The sequence below is a fragment of the Mchenga conophoros genome, linkage group LG4 (genome assembly GCF_057382185.1).
Source record: "Mchenga conophoros isolate Kocher_MC1m ecotype Shallow Benthic linkage group LG4, M_conophoros_male_GT1.1, whole genome shotgun sequence".
Classification (NCBI taxonomy): Eukaryota; Metazoa; Chordata; class Actinopteri; order Cichliformes; family Cichlidae; genus Mchenga; species Mchenga conophoros.
In genome coordinates this window covers 34255832-34276982 of record NC_140529.1, presented here as the reverse complement: position 1 = coordinate 34276982, position 21151 = coordinate 34255832, and the positions used below count along the sequence as shown (strand labels likewise).

General features: G+C 39.2%; 1 protein-coding gene and 1 long non-coding RNA gene across 3 annotated transcripts; one reads left to right on the top strand and one right to left on the bottom strand.

The window, feature by feature from the left end:
* The first annotated feature begins 540 nt into the window (after positions 1-540).
* Positions 541-3511, top strand: LOC146576604 (uncharacterized). Its single transcript, XR_014892345.1, has 3 exons — positions 541-820; positions 1671-1897; positions 2453-3511. It is a non-coding gene; the product is annotated as an uncharacterized LOC146576604 (long non-coding RNA).
* Positions 3512-7465: 3954 nt separating this feature from the next.
* On the bottom strand, positions 7466-19771 carry prr14 (proline rich 14). 2 transcript variants are annotated; one of them, XM_085272000.1, is made up of 11 exons: positions 19639-19771; positions 18522-18550; positions 18234-18423; positions 16647-16809; positions 16498-16563; positions 15790-15830; positions 12649-15501; positions 12428-12569; positions 12153-12262; positions 11103-11171; positions 7466-9769 (listed from the first exon to the last, which is right to left on the bottom strand). In XM_085272000.1, exons 3-11 carry the CDS (start codon positions 18374-18376, stop codon positions 9475-9477), a joined length of 3882 nt encoding a protein of 1293 aa, XP_085128126.1. In that variant the 5' UTR covers positions 18377-18423; positions 18522-18550; positions 19639-19771; the 3' UTR covers positions 7466-9474. The 2 variants fall into 2 exon arrangements, with proteins under 2 accessions (XP_085128126.1, XP_085128127.1); XM_085272001.1 differs by lacking the exon at positions 18234-18423 and having other exon boundaries at positions 7467-9769.
* Between the last annotated feature and the right edge of the window lie 1380 nt (positions 19772-21151).

Here is a 21151-nt window from a genome sequence, read left to right as displayed (position 1 = left end):
CTGATTGTAACGTCACGGCAGGTTTTTTAGTCTCAGGGAACAGCCGTATTTGTGTACAGTGGGTGGGGTCAATGTTGGAAAAATGCTCTCAGGTTGCATCAGTGTTTAAGAATGTATCTTATGCGAAGGTCAGAGAGTAGAGGGGCGGTCAGGAGACTGGAAAAAAGCAGGGTGTGTTGATTCTGCTGTGATGAGCAGAAAGAAAATCAAGTGTACAATCAGAGGAAAGGGCAATTTAAAAATAGATAGCAGACTGGAATCTCAGGTTTACCTGAAGGCATTACAAGTTCTGACACACCTTTCTCAGCTCTTCTGGAATCTGGTATGAAATAAGAAACAGTTGTAAGTCTGTGCATTATGTATCAGTGCGACAACTGAGGAAGAGAAAGGAAAATCTAAACTGAAATAAAATATGAGAACTAACGCAACACTGTGAGGTAATAACAAGCTGACACATTTTATGAGTGGGAGTGGAGACGGGGGGGAAAGAGGGCAGGGCAGTAAAGGGGAAATGGGAGTGGAAGTCGCAAACAGAGTTTCACCAAAGGCTATTCTTCCTGTCATTCAACAGCTTGTGTAGAACAGGAACAGATCAGGTTTATGTCGTCTCTCTACAATCACAGTAGCGCTCTTTGGATGTCCATTTGTAAATATTTAACTGAAATCTTCACATATTAAAGGAAGGCAGCTCGAGTTGGAAAAGACCTGCTGACCATCTCAACAAGGCTTTGATATCACTCTGAGAAGAAGCCGGACAAACTTTGAACAAAGATCAGACTGAGGAGTGGATTCAGGACACTGCCTTTTAAAACTTGCTCAGGTTTGTACTTGATTTCAGTCTTTGAATGCGGTCTAAGTGGTTGTCATAGTGATTAAAAAAATCTTAGCTCCCTAGTTGTTAATACTCTGTTTGCCTTGTAGAACCACCTTTAAGATTTTGGTGTACAGCAGTGTTTGATCAAAGCTTACTTAATCGCCTCATGTTTACTGTTGTATTCCACTTCATGTGAAGGGTGGAGGACGGAGTTTTCTCCCTCTTCACTACAAATGATTCGCAGCCCTGCATGTGTAATATTACACTCGGCTCATACATTTTCTCATCTCTTACCAAAAAATGCACAATGTAGGTGTCACCCGCCCGGCTCTTTTAAATCAGAGGCTAGATAAGTAACACTTCAGGCTTCAACTTGCCGTAACAACCTGCCCACCAAGCTAGTTTTTCAAGCTATTACTTTATTTTTTTATTTTTTAGTAACAGGGGAACACTGTTACGCACGCTGCTCACTGTATTGCAACATTCTTCAAAATATACTTTCTGTTTCTTATGGAAATACCCAGTCCTCACTCACATTCTCAAGAATACACTACATTTTTTTGCAGAGCGTGTTTAAACCCGTGGGAAACATTTATTTTAAATTCTTTTGAATCTGAATCGAAATAGTTTTGTTCAGTGGTGGAGAAAACCGGTTTACCTGAGCAGGGTTTGTCCTTTGAAAACAAACTAGTTCCTTAAAGTTGCTTTTATCTTGAAAAATCAAACATGTCTATCAAGCAGCCGTCAAACTGTCCGTTCAGTGTTTCTGTGCACACAAAATGTTTAAGCGTGTTTGAGATGTTCGTTTTTTGTCTTTTGGGTCAAACTTTCCCTAACTTTACGTCATATTTTGCAGAGATGTCAGAGTCATCCCAGAACCATCTAAACAACCTTGAAAGTCTTCCACTGACTACTGTAACAGGAACAGGTCTTCAACAACCCGAGGAAACCTGCAGTCAAGTAATCTGTGAGGACTCTACTGCGTCCTGCTGCAATGACAAGTACCACAGGAAACTGGCCGTCTGTAGCATCATCTGCGGGTTTTCCTGCTGCGGAGTCCCAGCTTTGATTTATTCTGTCAAGGTACTTTATTTTAAGTCATGTTCTGAGTACATGCAGGCGTCTCTTATGAGAATAACCATACTTAGATTAACTGTCATGGCTGGTTTGGGATGCTTTAGTCAAATTTTATCTGACACAAGACAAGGGCAAGTAATTCCTGTTGGAAACCAGATTTCTTCATGCAGCTCTTCTTCAATTTAAAAGAGTTTTTCAGCTCTACAATCACCTGTTCGTACAGGTGTGTTAAAAAACTTGCCCTAAACCAGGCACAGTGCAGTGAATGAGGGTATGATCCTCATGTTGTAAGAAAAGCAATGTTCTGCGGAAGTTATTATTCATAATGTGCACTCTGGATTTGTTTCCAATCCTATGAGAACAGCATCAGAGTGTGCAGCAAAAACACAGCTTCCACTTACACACAGCTCATTAATGAGAAACATCTTAACCTTCACATCTCCTCAGATCTACATATTCAATTATTATGTTCCCTTAGAATAAGAGAAACTGAAATAAAATGCTTCTTCTTTTTGATTTCATCTTTAAATGAAAAATATTGTCATGTGTTTACTTTAACAGGCTGAGGATGCTGAAAAAGCTGAGAAGGCCGAGCCGACGACAGACAGGAGAGCTCCAGAGTATTTAAGACAGGCCAAAAAATGGGGCATCATCTCCATCGTGACGTGGGTTTCCGTTCTAGTGTCAGCTCCATTGCTGCTGGCACTGGGCTCATATCTCGCCACTTTGATTGACTGATCAACCTCAAAGGAGAACAGCCAGAGGAGTGTCTCTGCTGATGTTTAAGGAGACGGACAGTGGAGAGCAGGAAGCTGCTGAATCAATGGCTACGAACACCAAAGCTGTGGAGAAACTACAGGTTACATTAAATGGAAAAAGGCTGTCTTGGTTTTTCTTACGCTGAAATGGGTGCTGTCCTAATTTATACTTTTCTAGCTCCTTTAGTTTTTACACAAAGAACAAACATCTTTCAAAATAGTATTAAATGTCTAACAACTGTTTTTGTTATATGCTGTGATATTTATTAAACCATCTGTTGACCCGTGGACTATACGAATGTACATGTATATATTATAGATTGAAGACTAAAGCTGTTATATATAATATAAAGCTACTTAAATGTAAAGCTGCTCCCGTAAAGACTCAATCCTTAATATTCTTACAGTTATACTTTAACTTTCTTACTGTAGATGACTACAGATGCTATATAAGTTAATCAATCAATCAACAAGTCACTTTAAAATGAGGCAACTTGTGACTTTAGGATTGAGTCTCTACTGGAGATAAAATGCGAGGCAGTGATTGGGGCAGTGCTTTATCAGGACATTATGAGGTCCTGTTCTTGCTATTTTAGTTTATTAATGTCAAATGTATATATATGCTGCACTTTTATACAAACATTAACAAACAATTTTATAATAAAATGAGGAAACTTTTATGGTCTTCATCCACTTGAAACATTTTAACATGTACTCATTAAAAAAACGTTGCCATGGGATTATTGCATTGTTACAATATTTACTTCATTAATGTCAAATGTATATATATACATGTTGTACTTTTATACAAGCATTAACACAAGCTGTTTTCTAATAAAATGACAGATTTTTTATGCTTTGATTTGATTGAAGTATTTGTGCGTACAAAACAAAATATTTTAATAGTTTTACAGTATCTCATTATCATTTGACAAAGTTTTTTTTTTTAATGTATAGTGTTACTTGTACTGACCACATTCTTTTAATAGTTCAGTCTATCAGGGCATTTGGAGAGGTCACCCATGTGGCTGGGTGACTTTGGCTCCCACATTTGGGTGAAGGAGGACTTTCTCCTCATCAACAATTTATCTGGGGTTCATGCCTGTGGTTGTGTGAGGTGTAATCAGAAACTGGAACAGGAAAAACCAGTCCATGCAATCCAAGATTCCCGGGAGTCCGTCAGTAGTGACTGGACCCATTATGTGACCCATATATTGGCCAGCAAAACCTAGGTGGAGTCTGGACCATGAATGGCTAGACCACTCCCATGGATGGATTGGAGGTGGTGCCTGTATTTGGTTTCTCTGAAATTGAGAACCTACTTTTACTTTTTCCTCCAAAGAGCTCTGCATTCCCGGACACCACACTAATGATCTGGCAACGTTTTTTTTATTCAAGAAATGCCTGGATGAGCTTCATGCAGCACTTCGATCATCTGTGTTCATCCTGGGGTGGAACAATGACTCTGGAACCCCACACGATGCATCCATCTTGAACACCGAGCTCCTGCTGATGCTTGGCACAAGGTTTGCACCCTCCTGCTCAGCTGTTCCATTTCCTGTTTACTATGGTGTGATGAGAAAACCTAAACAAAAACATTTTATGATTTAATATAAACGTCCCAGTCACCAGAAATCTGTTTGTGCCGATTTATTAAACCTGGTAACACAAACTAGACCGAACTCAAGGAACTACCTCAAAATGTCACGACCTCTGGCCAAATCAGAACCATTCATGCACCTCGAATATCCAGCATATTGAAACACAAGTGACAGGTTACAGTCAGGGGTAAGGTAATATAGTACAGACTGTATTATGAATGACACACTTATTTTCCTACTTATTATAAAGCAATTTAGATAGAGCTGATTCAGATAACACGACCTTTCCTCTGGTGCCACCTTCAGATTCAACCAGTTACAGTCTTTATCAGGCGCGGCTTCATTCCTCATGCACAGTCCTGTCATTCAGAAACGTACATGGTAGAAGCACAGGTTTATGTCGTCATCCTACAACCAGGTGAACAGTGTTTGAATGACCATTTGTGGACATTTTTAAACTTCAACTGACACGTTTTAAAGGAAGACACGTCAGGTTACAGAAGGAGGAGAGAACATACCTGCTTATCATCTCATCAAGACTTCGATATCACCCTAAAAAGAAACCAGACAACCTTTGCTTCACTGAAGGAGTGACATCAGACCGAAGAAATCAGGTTTGTACTTTATTTAAAACCTTCTCAATCAACTCATGTTTACTGTAGTATTTCACTACATTTGAAGATACAGGCCATAATTTAGTTGCTGTTTATTCACAGAACTGTGTAATATTACAGTCCAACACTCAGCTGATACTTTTTCTTGATTGCACCAGCCAATCAAGTTTTTCAAGTTTTTGGTTTGTTTTAGAGAGGAGGGAGTGTTTTTCTTTTGTTTTGTTTTTAGGTAACAGGGAACATGGATACCTATCATCCTCTTCATGTTACACTTTTCACGGGATACTTTTTATTTCCTGTGAAAATACCCACTCCCCCAAAAAATTCTCACACGCACTTAAGAAAATACACTACAAATTTTGCATATTTTGCAGAACATGTTTAGACTAGGGTGAAGAGAGGAGCGGTGCTGATCTGATGGTGGGAAAGGATGCTGGACTAACCTGGTGTACACGAACATATAGCAAGAGGGTGCTGGGAGGTGCTGGGAGCACCTGGTTCCACAAAATCCTCAATTCAAACCTCCAGCAGAAATTTCAAAGGAGGCTGGAGGCATTAAGTCTAAATAGATACTGTTCTGCTCCTTCTTTGCTGATGGAGCTGTGGCCATAAGGTGGTTGTGGCCTTTTGGGGGGAAACCCCAAATCAGATGGAGGTGAAGAGAGCTGTCAAGCTGAAGAAGGGTCAAATCTGATTGGTTTGTGGGACTCAGGAGGCAGATAACGAGTGCCAGCACGCCAAGCCAGTGCAGCTCTATCAATAGCTTAAGGAGAAACTTGGGTGTGGGGGGAGTTTGGTCAGAGCATGGACAGGAGAACCTCAACTGAGCATATGGTGAGAAAGTAGAAGGAGTACTTTTAATGTCCTATATCCAAATTTTGCTTAGAGGAAAGAGAGTCTGGGAACAAGAGGGATGGCTCGTTCACTACTGTGGCTGAGTTCACCAAAGTAGTTAGAGATGTGCACGGGCAACATGAAATCTACCCCCATGAATTGACTTGTGTTATTATTACAGGTTATTATTCAGCTTTGGACACACCAGTGGGTAGTGCCCAAAATGAGCCTTCTTCCTTTTTGAATTTTATCTGAGCTCTCCTGTAGTGATGAAGTGAGAAGCTCAGTCATTCAGGAGGGACTGTCTACTAGCTGAGATGTTTGGGATATGTCCCAGTGGGTGGAGGCAGCTCCAGGATACACTGGAGAGATTATATTTCTCATCTGGCTTGGGAATGCCTCGGTATTCCCAGGGAAGAGGTGGTCACGGAGAGGGATGTTTAGACATGCAGAAGGCATTTCATATAAAATTCTTAAGTGGGATTTTGTACAGCCTTGTAGGAAATTAATTATTAAAGCTGCCCCAAGCCAACTCATTGTAACACAAGCCACATGGTCAGCAACAACAGTTCACCCCGAGCGCTCCAGTTTCACAAAGGAAAGACTGATTTGAAAAATTAAGGACAATATAGCTAAAAGAATTAATACATAAAACCCTTTGATGATTATTTGGACTGTTCTGTCTGACTATTAATGCAGTGTGATGTATAAGTCAAAAAGCCAGAGCAATAACAAAATAAACATTTACCTAAGCAGGGTGAAACCAGCAGATAGAATGAAACCAGTTCCTTAAAACTCCTTTTTATCCTTTAAACAAACATTCTTATCAAGCAGCCACTGAAACCATTAACTTATCCTTCCAGTGCTGTTGTGCACACAGAATCCTTACATTGCTTAAAGTTGTCTCGCACAGCTTACCACGTCTTGTCTTTGAGTTTAAACTTTCTCTAACTTGACGGCATATTTTGCAGTGATGTCAGAGTCATATCAGTTAGATGCACCGATAGAGGAAGCGCTCCCGCTGAACTCTGTACCAGGAACAGGTGTTCAACAACCTGAGGACACTGGCAATCAAGTAATCTGTGTCGGTGAGGACTCTCCTGCGTCCTGCTGTAGTGACAAGTACCACAGGAAGCTGGCTATCTCTAGTATCATCTGCGGGTTCTCCTGCTTCGGAGTCCGAGCCTTGATTTATTCTGTAAAGGTAAGTTATTTTCTCTGCAGGCAGGCAACCTGCAGCAAACCAGCATTTGAAAACTTTCTTATGAGGATAAGCATGTTTATATTTGACAAACACCTTATCTGCTACATCTCTTTACAACTATATACACTAGTCATTCATCATGTTTGTTAGGCATGATCTTTAAATCAAAAGTATTGTCACATCTTTACTTCACCAGGCTGAGAATGCTGACAAAGCAGAGAAAGCCAAGCGGACAAGAGAAAGGAGAGCTGCAAAGTATTTAAGACAGGCCAAAAAATGGAGCATCATCTCCATCGTGACATGGGTTTCCATCCTGGTGTCAGCGTCTTTGACACTGGTATTACTGGTGCTGGTCCTATCAAACCTGGGCTTTGATTGACAAACCTCAGTGGAGCACATCCAGGGGAGTGTCTTTAAAGATTCTGATCAACTAGATCACTGAAGCTATGGAGTAACTAAAAGTTACAATAGTCTTAAAAATACTGACTTTGTTTAGCTTGTGCTGAATGCGCTCTAATCAGCCTTTACAAGAACAAACAAAGCTGAAAATCGTATTAAATGTATTAAAACTGTTTGTTATATGCTGTAATATTTATTTGACATTATATGGACATGTGGACAATTCCAACTGCAAATGTAAAAATCCAGCATTGCCTATAGTTACAGAACATGACACAATATTACACATATACATTTGTAAATCAAAGATTACACCTGTTACGCTCCAGTAATTACCCAAACTTTAATACTCTCCATTACACTTTAACTTCCTTACTGTAGATAACTACAGATATTAAGAAAGTTAATGAATCAATCAACAAGCCACTCAATTATAGCAAAGAATAACTTCAGGATTGAGTCTCTACCAGATATAAAATGCGTGGCAGTGATCGTGGCAGTGTTTCATCAGGACATTATGAGGTCCTGCTCTTGGTGTACCACATTGGCATTATTGCATTGTTACTGTATTCGCTTTATTAATGTCAAATGTATATATGCTGCACTTTTATACAAACATTAAACAATTTTATAATAAAATGACTTTTGTGCTCTGAGTTGCTGGAAACATTTTAACACGCACAGAAAAAACCCCCACCAATGATTACAAATGTGCAGACAAAACACCTATTTAAACACATTTTTACAGTTAAGGCAACCCCATTAACATTTGGCAAATATATAATAAACACATATAGGCTGTTTAATGACAAGTTAATACTTGCAATGCAAATATAAACACCACGGAAAAACAGCAGTGGACACTTCCAGTAATCATTAGAAATGCTTACTGGAGAGTCATATTGTCTTTATGGCACATTTAATACAAAAGAAACCTCCACAGTTATGAAATCACGAACACAAACATTTCACTGAGGCTCTGCCCTGAGCTGAGTACAATGACGTATGCAGTCCAAACTACATGTAGACGACTGATTGTACAAAATGTGGTTGTGAAACCGAGTCCAGTGACTATGAATCTCCACCTGGCACCTTGAGTAAATTGTATTCGGCATTTAGTTAATTAAAAAAAAAAAAATAATAATAATAATAATAACAATAGCTGCCTATATAACCACTTACAATGATGTGGTAAGGTCACAACATCTAAGGTGATTGACTGCTTTCTTCCAAAAACAGACAGCTGATTAGGATTCTGTGTATTAGGGCCATTCTCGGTGAATAGGCTAGCGAGGAAGTCGTAATCCACAAGAACACCAAAGATTAAATTCATAAATTTACAAGAAATTTTAAGGCTGGATCAATTTCATCATATCACAGACTGACACGAATAATTAAGAACTATATAAATGCTGGCAATTTAAGTCGAGAACCATATTATCATCCATCACCCAGACAGACAGAAACAAAACAAAATACAAATTGATCGCAGTTATGCGTTGGGTTTTGCTGCACCTCCTCACTGACATTTGCACCTAAGATTCGCTCTTTACATCTCTGGTGTAAAAACGTAGCCCATTCTTCCTTTGAGGTTATGATTTCAGGCTTTCAATTTTCTTAAAACTGTGACACTTTAATCTCCTTTCCCCCTAAACATAAAAATTTAAATCTCAGGTTTTTTGTTTTTTTTTTTAAGTTGCACCTCAAATGGCCCAAATGCACTTGAAGAAATCAGACACAACGTGCATTATCACTTGTCAAACACACAGTTACTGTAAGTGAATGGCACTGAGTCACCCTGACAGGGAGTTTGGCTTTTCATATTGCTGATTTTTTTGCTGATGCTAACAGTTTTCATCCATCATGGACGGATCGTAACTAAAAGGAAGGGACAGCGACGGCAATGATTGAAAAACGACTTACTCTACACATTCTTAACCACGTTTATGAGGCAATACTTTTAACGGCGCTATCATGTACTGTTCTTCAACTTTCAGGCTACAAACGCTACAGAATAAACATTCTTCATTTAGAACTTGCCACCAAAACATTTATACAGACTGTGTTGACAAAAAGAGTTGCTGGCACACTCAATCTTCATGTTGAAATATTTATATAGACAGTATTATCTGGTTTTTAATGGCTGCCAAAACAGTCACCTGAGAGGCATCGGTCAGCTGTCTTTCTGATCATGAATCAGCCACAAATTGAGCTGATCCAGCTTCGCACAGAGCAGCGAGTCCACATCCTGCACGCTGAGGGACGGTTCGTCTTTAAGGAAGCCCCCTCGTCGGGTCCTGGAAGTGGAAATACCTGCTTTACTCACTCCGACAAGTGGCTTCTTTGGTTTTCTGACCTCGCCGACCTCCAGGAACTCTAAAAATCGTTTCACACGCCTCTGACCAAACCAGGACTCAGAGCCATTCCTGCGATTGAGAGGCACCTCCTCGAATATGGTTTCCAACCGGCTGAAATGCAAGTGAAAAATTCCAGTCAGGTCACTGAGGTAAAGCAGCAGAAAATTGATTACACACACAAACACACTCACCACACCTTTCTAATAATTATATTAATTTCTAATAGAATGATTCAGCTGATTTAGATTATATGACTTTTCCTGTGGTGCCACCCTCTGGTTAGACTAAGCTTCTTTACTAAACTATACTGTGTCCCAAGCAGGATTTGATTAATGCAGCAAGTTTATACAAGATTGATAGTGATATTTCAAATATTAGGCAATACACAAAGAATATGAAAGTCTGAGAAGTAGTACAAATTTGACTAGGGCTGTGCGATATGACCAAAATTTCATATCTTGATATAAGACATTTATCGTCCCAATAACGATATAAGTCACAAAAATTGAACATTTTCTGTAAATTCTGTGACTCTCGGGCAGCTCGACTTGCGTGAAGTTTTTCCAGCTGGGCGTCGTGTACATGGAGTAGAGTGTTTTAACCGATGCATGAAACGATACATTTTTAGACATAAGTTGTAACGGCTGCTGTTTTTTTTGTGAGTATTTATTACACGGCGTGCTGCGGGTAAAAGCCTGTTCTAACGTTTGAGTCTAAGGTTTATTTTTTAGCACCTGGCGGCTCTTTTTTGCTTCTCATCCGTAAACACTCTGCATACTCTTTCATGCGATTCAGTTCATTTTGAAAAGTCTCAACAGGATCTTGAGCTTTATTGTGAAAGGTTTATGTGGAACATAAACAAGCGGACACGCGACGTTTTACCGTCGCTGTTGCTAACGACAAAGCATAAAAACGGACGCTTGTCCGTCAGTAGTGTGGTTATATTAAATATTAGAGAAAGAGAGAACTTTAAGAAATTAATATAGCCACTGCAGTCACCATCAAAACAATGAAAAAAAAATATTGCCGTAAACAGTTTATTTTGCGACACAACGAAACAAACGATAGCGTAAAATGAAACGATAGATGTTTTAATATCGTCATCCGATATATATCGTTATATCTAACAGCCCTAAATTTGACTGTTTTTAAACTCTGTTTGACTTTAGCCATTTATTTGTTATAAATTCCTTCTTCTCCACGGCAAGCAAGCACCAACAACAGGACAAGCAAGCGTAGCACAGAGCTGCAGATCCTGCATCCTGGTGACAGTAAACAGCTGCTACAAATCAACAGAAGTCTGCAAAGCTGCCTGTAGGCTGTGAATAGGACCACAGCAGAATCTTATCTTTGCCTTAAGGAAAAGAGTGGCGATAAGACGTGAAGCAGACATATTCAGAAACGGAATAATTAAGGGAACAGTGGTTGCTTCTCTCAAACTTACCTTTCAGGGGGTTTGTTGAAATTCTTGTTGGTGTAAATTTCTTCCAAACTGAACTCCTTCTTTTTCAGCCTGTAATGTAACAGAACAAAAAGACAAACCACTGCTGGAGCATCTCTATTGATCAAAGAGACATCAATAGAACTCACATGTACTGAAATGCACTGACATAAATTTCCTTTCAGTGGTAGATCAGTCAGAATCTGTCCTACTTTTTTGTCCCAACTGAACTGGAGCTAGGAGAAATCAATGTTTTTTTGATTTTGAAGCAAACCATAGATCCTGAATTTACCAATATATATATCAATTTTCTTCTGTGATTAATAAATCCCTCTGGGATAAAAAAAAAAAAAGTCTCTCTGATTCTGATATTGACATATTAAAAAAAAAAAAAAAAAAAAGGATAAAATTAATAAAATGAAAATTGCGATGCATTTACCCCAGTCTCATTTCACTCATTATTACATACTGCTCGTTTATAGCGAGCTACCCCTTTCACTGCAAGTTTTACTTCAAGTACACTTTCTCACACATATACTTAAGTCAAGATACACGCTTAAGTCAAGATACACGCTTAAGTCAAGATACACGCTTAAGTCAAGATACACGCTTAAGTCAAGATACACGCTTAAGTCAAGATACACGCTTAAGTCAAGATACACGCTACATGCTAATTGAAATCAAAGCTTGCAAAATAAATAAATAAATCATCATCTGAGCTTTTTGTGCCCACAGTTAGCTTCCATCCTTCAAGTGTAAAAACGCACAACATAACAAAAGAAAAATGCTGGCAAAATATTAAATTTGTTAGTGTCTTAATCAACATGTTTAATAAATAGCACCATGTAATTAAAAAATATATATACACATTGTGTATGTATACACACACACACACACACACAGTATATGGGTTAGGGTTGAAGATATACACATATACACACACACACACACACACACACACACACATATATAAAAACGTGTAACATAACTGATGCCTAGTGATGCTTGAAACAGTGAAATAAAACCTGATACCTATTTATATAGAGCACATACCTGATGGGTTTGGGCAGCCCCATGGGTGTGAGGTTATTTTGAGGCTTGGGTAAAGTTTTCCGAATTCTGATAGAAGACACCTTTCTTCGTTCCTCATGCTTTTGCTCCATCTGTTGAGATAAACAAAGAGATTAACGATTATTTAAAAATACAATAAAGCACAAATAACAGCAGTGATCTCAGAAAAGTATGGCTGAAAGTGGCAACTAACAAACTGTAAATTGTACTGTACACATCTGTAAATACCCCGTCACCTTATTTTAAATAACGTGTACCTTAATTTCAGAATCAGAGTGAGCCTTTTCCTCTCTTAGCCCACCATCTTCAAACTCCTGACTGGAAGAACTTGTCTCCTCGCCATCATCCTCCTCCTCACTCTGTTGTCTCCTCTCAGTCTCACACTCCAATGGATTCCCACTTCAGAGAAATTGAGAGTTAATATTAGCTTGGCATTAACACCTCCGAGCATACTACAGACTTTAACGAACAATGTTACCTGCTGCTAGAATCCATGGCAGCACCAGAGGAATCTGTTCTTGAATGGTGCCATGTAGAGGAGCTTAATGGGGATGTAAGAGATGAAGCGGAGGAGGGAGCGGAAACATGGCTACAAGTGCTGAGACTGCCAGCAACTCCTTTGCTGTCAAACCTCTTAGAAAGGAAAGCCAGGGGGCTCGAAAGGAAGCAGGAAGCAAGAGCAGAGATGGAGGTGCTGGGGGAAAGTGCAATACTAGGAGACAGGTGATGAGTGACAGGGTCGTACAGGGTAGATCTTCTAGATGGGTACACCTCTTTACGAAGACACAGGGGGGCGATCTCCCTCTCCACCTCCACGCTGCAGACTGTGTGTCGTCGAGCCCGCCGCAGGGATTTCTGCGCCTGAGAGACAGAAGGACTGTGGGAGGACTGGTGTGATGTGAGAGCCCTGCTGGGATGTGGTGAGGTCCAAGTTGTGTCATGGGGATGGAGGCAGAGGATTTCTGGGCAAGAGTAGCTGCGTAACAGGCGGTGTGAGAAGTCGTTTTCTGATGAGCGTGCACCTGACATTGCTAGATTTACATCATCCATTGTGACAGAGTTTGTCACCTCTTCACTTTTGCGTGTCCTACTGTGCAGAACTCGGCATTTTCTCCTTTGGTTATCTGCTTGCCTGGGCTTTATGTTAGCTCTTCTTGTGCTAGACCTTAGCTTAGAGAGACTGACACCCCCATCATTAAAAACTTCAGAGTCCGTGTGAAATATTTCTTCTGCCACAGAAGCTGAACTCTTTAGATTCTTCTGAGCATGCCTATTATCAATATCATTGTTTAAAGGAGAGTCCACATGAAGTTGTGAAGGTGAAGGAAGGGGTTGGAAATTACTTTCAAAGGGAGTCATTTCAAAATATACAGTCTCCGTTGAGTTTTTACTTTTCCTTTCTTTAGACCGACTCTCTTGAAGGTTGATGACACATTGCTGTGTCTCTAGAGTCCTACTTGATACACATGATTGAGTAGCACCTCTAAGACCCTTTTTGGGTCTCTTAGACAGCTGGCTCAGCCCTTTTATCAAGTCCTTTCCTTTTTCAGCATGTTGAGAGGTATTAAAATCCTTAGGCACAAATTCCATTAGGCCCACTGACAGTACCGATGAGGTAGACACCAAAGAGCTGTCTGATTCTGTCACTGAACTTATCTGATTTGCCGATTTCCGTTTCTGTGGCTTCTTGTTAATATTCCTGCACTCACTTGTATTCTGGAGCTGCTTTATACAAGGACGGACAAGCGCTTTGGACGACGGCTCATCTTGGTTTGTAGAAGTGATTGCTACAGTAGTTTCAAGACCCATACTGGCATCAATATTTACATCAGAATTACTAATAACTATTCTGTTCTGCCTTTTGCATGAAGTAGTAGAGCTTGCTTTGATTTGGCAGCTCATGTGGTTGTCTTCTGCCACACCAGTGCTTTTATCCAGTGAACAAACCAACATAGCATCAGGGGAACTTTCAGTTTGCGAGTGCAACACAGCTTCATTGATTGTACCAAGCATTTCTTGACCAGATTTTCCTTTCCTAGTCGTTCTTGTTGACACAAAAACAGACTGTCTCTGTCTTCCAAGCTTCAGTGCTTCTTCATTAATTAACTCGATTTCTTCTCTCCCTGAAGCTGTGTTTGATAACTCTTGCTTTTGTGTAACTTTTGTATGTGTATCTGGTGTCAGTCTTTTTCTTTTTACAGAGTCTTGGGAATGACAGTTCAGTTTCAACCCTCTCTTTTCTCTCACAAAACCAGAAACTGAACACTTGTCCTGATTTAGCCGCCACTCCTGTTGTTGCAGATCTAAAGTGGACCTCAGAGTCCTTTTATTAACACTGTCATCGAGACTCTTTTGGAGGTTTTCTTGAACCAAGCGGCAGCTTTCTTCAGTCTCCTTCTTTTCATCACCATCGGGCTGAAAACAGTCCATGCCAGGCTGAGGGTAAGAAACTGAGAAAGATGAAGACAGCATTTTTTCAGTGTCACCTGAGTCCAGGCTCTGGTAAGAAAGCTGCTTCTTACTGACCTCTGGGTCAGACTCTTCCTTGAAGTCAACCCTCTTCAAGCCAGATCTATTTCCTGCACGTTTTCTGGAAAGTGGTTTTAGACGAACAGAAGTCTTGAATTTCTGGTCCACCAAAACAATGCACATCTTTGACCTGGATTCACAAGAGGCACTTACACTTGCAGAGGACCGTAAAACGACAGAGGAGCCAACAGACTCTGAAACATCAAGTTGTGAGGGGCAGTGTGGCAAAGGCACTGAGGCAGGTGAGGTTTTTTCCTTCTGGTGTACTGCAAATTCATCAACGATTTCTGAACCTATTGTTGAATCCTCATCAAAATTTAATGTTTTAGAATATTTAGGAGAAACAGTTTGTGTGTTTTGTGCATCTCCTACATTAGTGAGCTCGTTTTGATCAGCTCTGCAGTGCTGATTCTCATTTTCACTTTGTCCTTCAGGATGAAGCGTACTGCTTGGCTCTGAACGCTCAACATCAGCTGTTCCATCAGCCTTTAGCTCATCGAGTCTGTCAGAATGGTCCACTGACGGTGGAGGACTGCTGGCTCGGAAAAGTTTAACAGGACTCATGACTATCTCTGTGAAACTGGCCATCTTTGACTTGAACGACTGAAACAATGGGCCGATCACCCATCCCTTTGGGGAATATGCATTTTCAACAGTGTGTCCAGCAGCCACATCCCCGCATGTATCCATGTCAGATTTGGCGGCATCAAGACTCTCTGGGACATTTTCATCCAACAGTTTAACAACATTTTCTCCTGGAGACAGATTTAATTTCTGCTCTGGGAGTTTTTGGTCCTTTTGCCTATGACAAACAAAAAAAAGTCAATTTTGATTTCCAGAGAAAGTCAGGAATTGTATAATATCCAAATATAATAACATAATAATCACAGAAATAGAGATTTCTACAGTACAGATAAATGCATTTCATTATCCATGTCATCAGTGATTTTCCCCCTGGAAAATCACTACAAATATTTTATTATTCACTTAATGAAGTTGTAAAAGATAAGATAAAAAAAGAAGGCCTAAATCAAGACTACTAAATGGCAATGCACTATACATACTGTGAAAAATCATCAGTCACACTTACCTATTTTGCCAAGCTGCTGTAAAGCCAAAATCAAATCCATCCTGCAAAATAAGAACATAAATATTTTAGAAATAATTTGTAAACATTAAGGTGTGCTTGGCTGAGCATTTATACTAACAAGCTAACATTTAGCTGCTCCTTATAGAGGGAAAGATTTTCCATATAATGTTTTGCATAACTATAACAAATTATTGGGTCTCATGTCCCTCCTTCCTCCCCAGTTTTCCCTTCATATTTCATAAAAATAAATAAAATCACACTGCGTAGATTAAAATTAAGAGAAGCTCATTTTTAAAAATTTGGTGAGACAAAATCGGTTGTAAACAGCTGAGACCAAGTTTGGTAGCTCAGTAACCTATTTAGTTATAAGTGTTGGCTCTGGATTTAATTGTAATACAAATACTCTTCTGCAACGAAAACATTGTTACATTAAAAATCTGCGGTCTGCACAGTATTAGGTCACATTATAACACTCGATTGCTTGTCTATGTCGAATGCAGCAGACCATGAAGGAGGATTAAATCGCTCAATTAACCCTCACACCCAATTCACTGTACAGATCTACTGTACAGCGTCTGTATGCAGAGATTAGACACCGAAAAAAATATAACCGAGGACATGCAGACAGGCCGTCTCAGTTTGTCTTTTAATCTATTCCTTACAGAGCTATGTGATAAGAAAACGTATCTCAGAGAATCAGACAGTTACCTTGTTTTGGCTGTCGTGTGCATCTGTTCCTTCCACTCTCGACTGCTTAGATTGTGCCACTTGCACCTATAAATGAGAGAGATGGTGTGTTAACTGTGATTTATTTCATTACCTAAGACCATCAAAAAGACTTTATGTAAGAGTCCTACCATAATCCCACTCTCTCTTTGTCTCTTTGTGGGGGACGGATTCTGTTTAATCGGTCTCTGAGCCGCTTGACTGTCTGTGTTACTTTGTTTTTTAGGAGTCTGAGCTCGGATGCCTTGAATGCGACCACTCCTTCTGTGGCCAGATATTCCATCATGTGGACGGCTGTGAAAGGATAAAACAAGAAAAAAAAAAGAAAAAAAGAAAAGAAACCCATTTATCCAAGTTATGATGAAAGACATGCAGTGTCACGGGAATAGAAAAGATGCGAAATCCAGCCTGCATAAATATGATAGCTACAAGGCCATCTGACAATTAAAGTTCAACATCCTAAACAAATTTTACACCAAACCAGGTTAACAGATTCTGCCATTTAAATACGTATAAAAACACAGATAATCCCACCTAAGCTTGTCTACCTGCAAGCTTCCACAGATCCACCTGCTGTCTGGAGAGGCTTTTTAAAGCTAAACACTAGTGGTTGTCTGCACTTTAGGGTGCGACAAAGCAAGTTCAACACTATAGCCAGGCTCTCTTTGCATTAGCTGCCTTGACAAAACCTAAAACTTAAGGCTGAAACAACAGGCATCACAACTGTGGGTATGAACGGTCTGTTAACCCAAGGTTCGTGCTTCACGGTCTGTGCAAGCTCGCATAAAAGAAGGCTTTTGATGTATTTTGATCAACCTTTTTTCACACAAAAAAGTGATGATGAACAGAAAATATATTTTCTATCAAGATAATTTTAAAAGTACATATAAAATGACAAAATGTAGTGATATTGCTGCAAAAGATGAGACAAAAAAAAAAATCAATAATCTTGTGAATGAATGGTTTATTATATTTACTTTTCCACTCAACAGTGCATTAGAATTCTGAAACTTTAAGCATTTGAAATTACAGGCTGCTCAATGTGTTTAGATCTGATTCAGACCCATGTCCTGATGAAGGTGATATGGATATCACTTTAAACTATCACCTCATCCGAGTGAAATTTTTTTATTCAGTCAAGAGTATGGGCAGGGTTTGCATGGCTTTATTAGATGGTATTAGCAGGTAAGGTTCAACAGGTTACTTGTATAAGATGAAGTCCTTCATAAGTTAATCTATATCACACTTTGAATCTGTGAAATTTTAAACTACAACTCTGATCATAACCTGCTCTGGCTAGGAAAAAAAAAAAAAAAAGGAACCAACTTCGTGACATTGAAGACTAACTGGAAGCTTAACCCATTGCTTTTGATTCATACTACACCCCTCAGGTTAGGCAGATTGTGCCATTTATCCCAGGTGGCAGCTGAAGACACTTGGATTAAAAAACATCAGGATACTCAAATCTGCAAAATGCATCGCTGTATAGAAGCCCCTTAAATGCCACATATAAGATGAACATTAACACTATTAGTAACTAAAACTGTGAACATTTAAAGATATTAAAGGAATCTGTCATCATTTTAATCTGCGTAATCCCACTATGTGTCTACAGATCATAAAGTCATTGTTTCATAAAGAAAAAAAAGTGCCCTAATGCAAGAAGGGGAAATTATACAAAGAGCAAAATAAAGCAAGAGGTGCCAGGACAACTATACCTGGGAGTGATGGAGGAAAGGGAGAGGAAAGGTGGTGCAGGTTCACTGTGGGGAGGTGCACTACAGAAAGGGTTTGGGGGGATATCATCTTCATCCATTGGACAAACTATCTGAGTGAGTGAGTCAGAGGGATAAGTCAACATCCCCTTGCTCTCTCGCTCTCTTTTTCCCTCTCCTTGTCTGGCCTTCTCTGTAAATAACAATAATGGAAAATAAAACAAACATGCGGGGCACCAAAACAGCACATCATCATTTGAAAGTAAGTCTTGAAATGGATTTTTCACTTACTTTGCTAAACTCTGAGATGGGACTTTATTCTGCAATTGAAAAAAATAAAAAATAATAGCATAAGTTTTTAGAATATATACACAAAATGTCTGACAATAACATAGCATCACAGCAGAAGTCTAGATTTAATATCATATAAGGCCAGGAAAAAACACAGTTAAACAGAAATTTTGGATATTTGATATTATAGCCTACTAAATGATTAAATAAAAGCAACAAAACGTAGATAGGGGCAAGTACAAATAATATAGTTAACGTTAATACAATACAGCAATCACTGAAAACAATAATTGATTATTGTGCATTATAAAAATTCCTATCAACGTGGTGAAAAAAAGATTAATTTCTCGTAGTAATTTTATGCTTAGTTATGACGCAGAAATAATTAGATTTTAAGTGCAGCATTGGCCAGACGTGCAAATAAACGTTTGCTCACAGTACATCATTTTAAAATTGATAAACGCCAATTATAATAGTTGAAATTGCAACGATGCAATTAATATTATAATAAAAAGTACAATTGGAGGCAAACCCTCGGTTCTCAACCTTTGAATTTCAGCTCCCAATCTATGCCAGTCATTGTGGTTGGCATTCCGTATCCTTTCACTTGCGCCTCGAGTCCGTTAGAGAAAAGTTGTCTAAGCTTAGATCTAACATAAGTTGATAGAAACAAGAAAGCAGTAAAAGGGAAATGCACCGTAGTTTTATTGCTATTCCATCACGAAGGAATCCAGTCAGCGGTTTTAATCGAATGGAAACCATCAAAATTGGGTGAGGTCTACTTGCTGGAAATCACAGATTCACATTTGAACTTTTTATTTATGAGCCAACGAACGAAAACTACAGCAAATCTTGACTCAACCACTGAAATGGTTGTCGTAATAAAATACTGCGTTTTATCTGAAGTGGAGCCTTAAGACTACTCTGCCAACAATGCATGCCTTGGCTGACGCCGATATTCACAGTGTACGGCAGTCAGTTACGGCACCAGGCAATAGTCGTAGCCAAAGAACTGTCATCTCCAAAGGTTCGACCATTTTTTATCGGGGAGCTAAACTTCTGTTCGTAGTTTAGCCGCAAATTGTTATAGCAGCTAAACAGGATTAAAGAAACTTACCTGAAATGATAAGCTGGACCGCAGCGTAGCGAACTGACCTCACCGTAAACAAGACATGCAGTAGCGACGGCGCCCTGCAGTGACTCGAAGATGTTATCCGTTTGTACCAAACATCTTAGGCAGACGGATTGTCCAATCACAGCTCAACTTCTTTTCCGCCCGGAAAGTCCTGTTGAAATTTGACCAATCAGAAGAAGATCACAAGGGTCGTCGTTTGAGGGCAACCAATAGGAACGCAAAGACAAATGGCTGCAAAAATTATATTTTTAACGTCCTCGGGTGACCCAGTATCTTAAAAACCTACAATTGCGGCCAAATTGAATAAAATGAATATGGCATCGAATCAGAATGTTGTTCTTCAGGGTCAAAAAATATATTTAACAAATACGTTTTTAACCAGTTTAATTAATTTCTTTCTTTTACCTATGCTTTATCTGATAGTTATGAATGGTTGCTGTTTTTTCACTACTTATTAATGCAACAATAAGTAGCTTTGCTCGCATAATTTCATAAAAATACCAAATATTAGCATACGGGGGGGTATGCTAATAAAAAATATTCAGTTTAGTATAACGTGTGACATCTAACAGCAAACCGCTTCTTTTTCTTAGGTTTACTAAATACTCACTCAGCTAATCGAACAGTTACTGCACCATCTTTCACCATCTTTTGTTACATGCACGCAAGTTGATCAGAGTTGGATTTTGGTTTTTCTACTTTCTACGTATATTCTTCTGTATGGAAAATGTGCATTTTCCACGGCAGAAGTATCTTAATAGTACCTGTAAAAATTCCTGTGTGACTTTATCAGTCTTGCACATGATTGTGGAGGGGTTTTGGCTCACTCTTCTTTTCAGTTCAGTGAGGATTGCCAGATTTGTTTACGCTTTAGCATTTTAATCAGATTGAGGTCTGGCCTTTGTCTGGGCCACTGCAACACCTTGATTCCTTTCTTTTTCAGCCATTCGGTGATAGATTTGCGGCTGCATTGAGACTACTGTCCTGCTGTATGACCCAGTTAAGCTTTAACTCTCCTCAGATTTGTCTCTAGAAAACTTTAGTGTATAGTGTTCATGGTCCACTCAGTGACTAACTCCTGATTCATGGAAAGCTTCATAACTGTGAATATTTTAATGTTTTCCACTTGTGAATAATATTTCTCACTGTAAAATAATAAACTTCAAATTGTTTGGAAACAGTCATATATCCCCTCCCAGACTGACTGGCACGCAACGATTGTTTCTCTAAATAATTTGCAGATGTATTTCCTCCATGGAATTACTTGGGGACCAGCAAAACTGCCAAAAAGTTCTGCTTTGAGTCAGCAGTGGGCTGTTACTTACCCTCTTAATTTATTCATTCTGGAATAAAGAGTCGAAACATTGACTCTACATAAGTGATTTTGTGCGTGACTACATCTATGAGTACATATGTTTGTGTAGATATAGGTCAATGTATGTATATATGAATGAGCTGTATAGCTTGTATACATATTAATGCATTGGTGCAATTT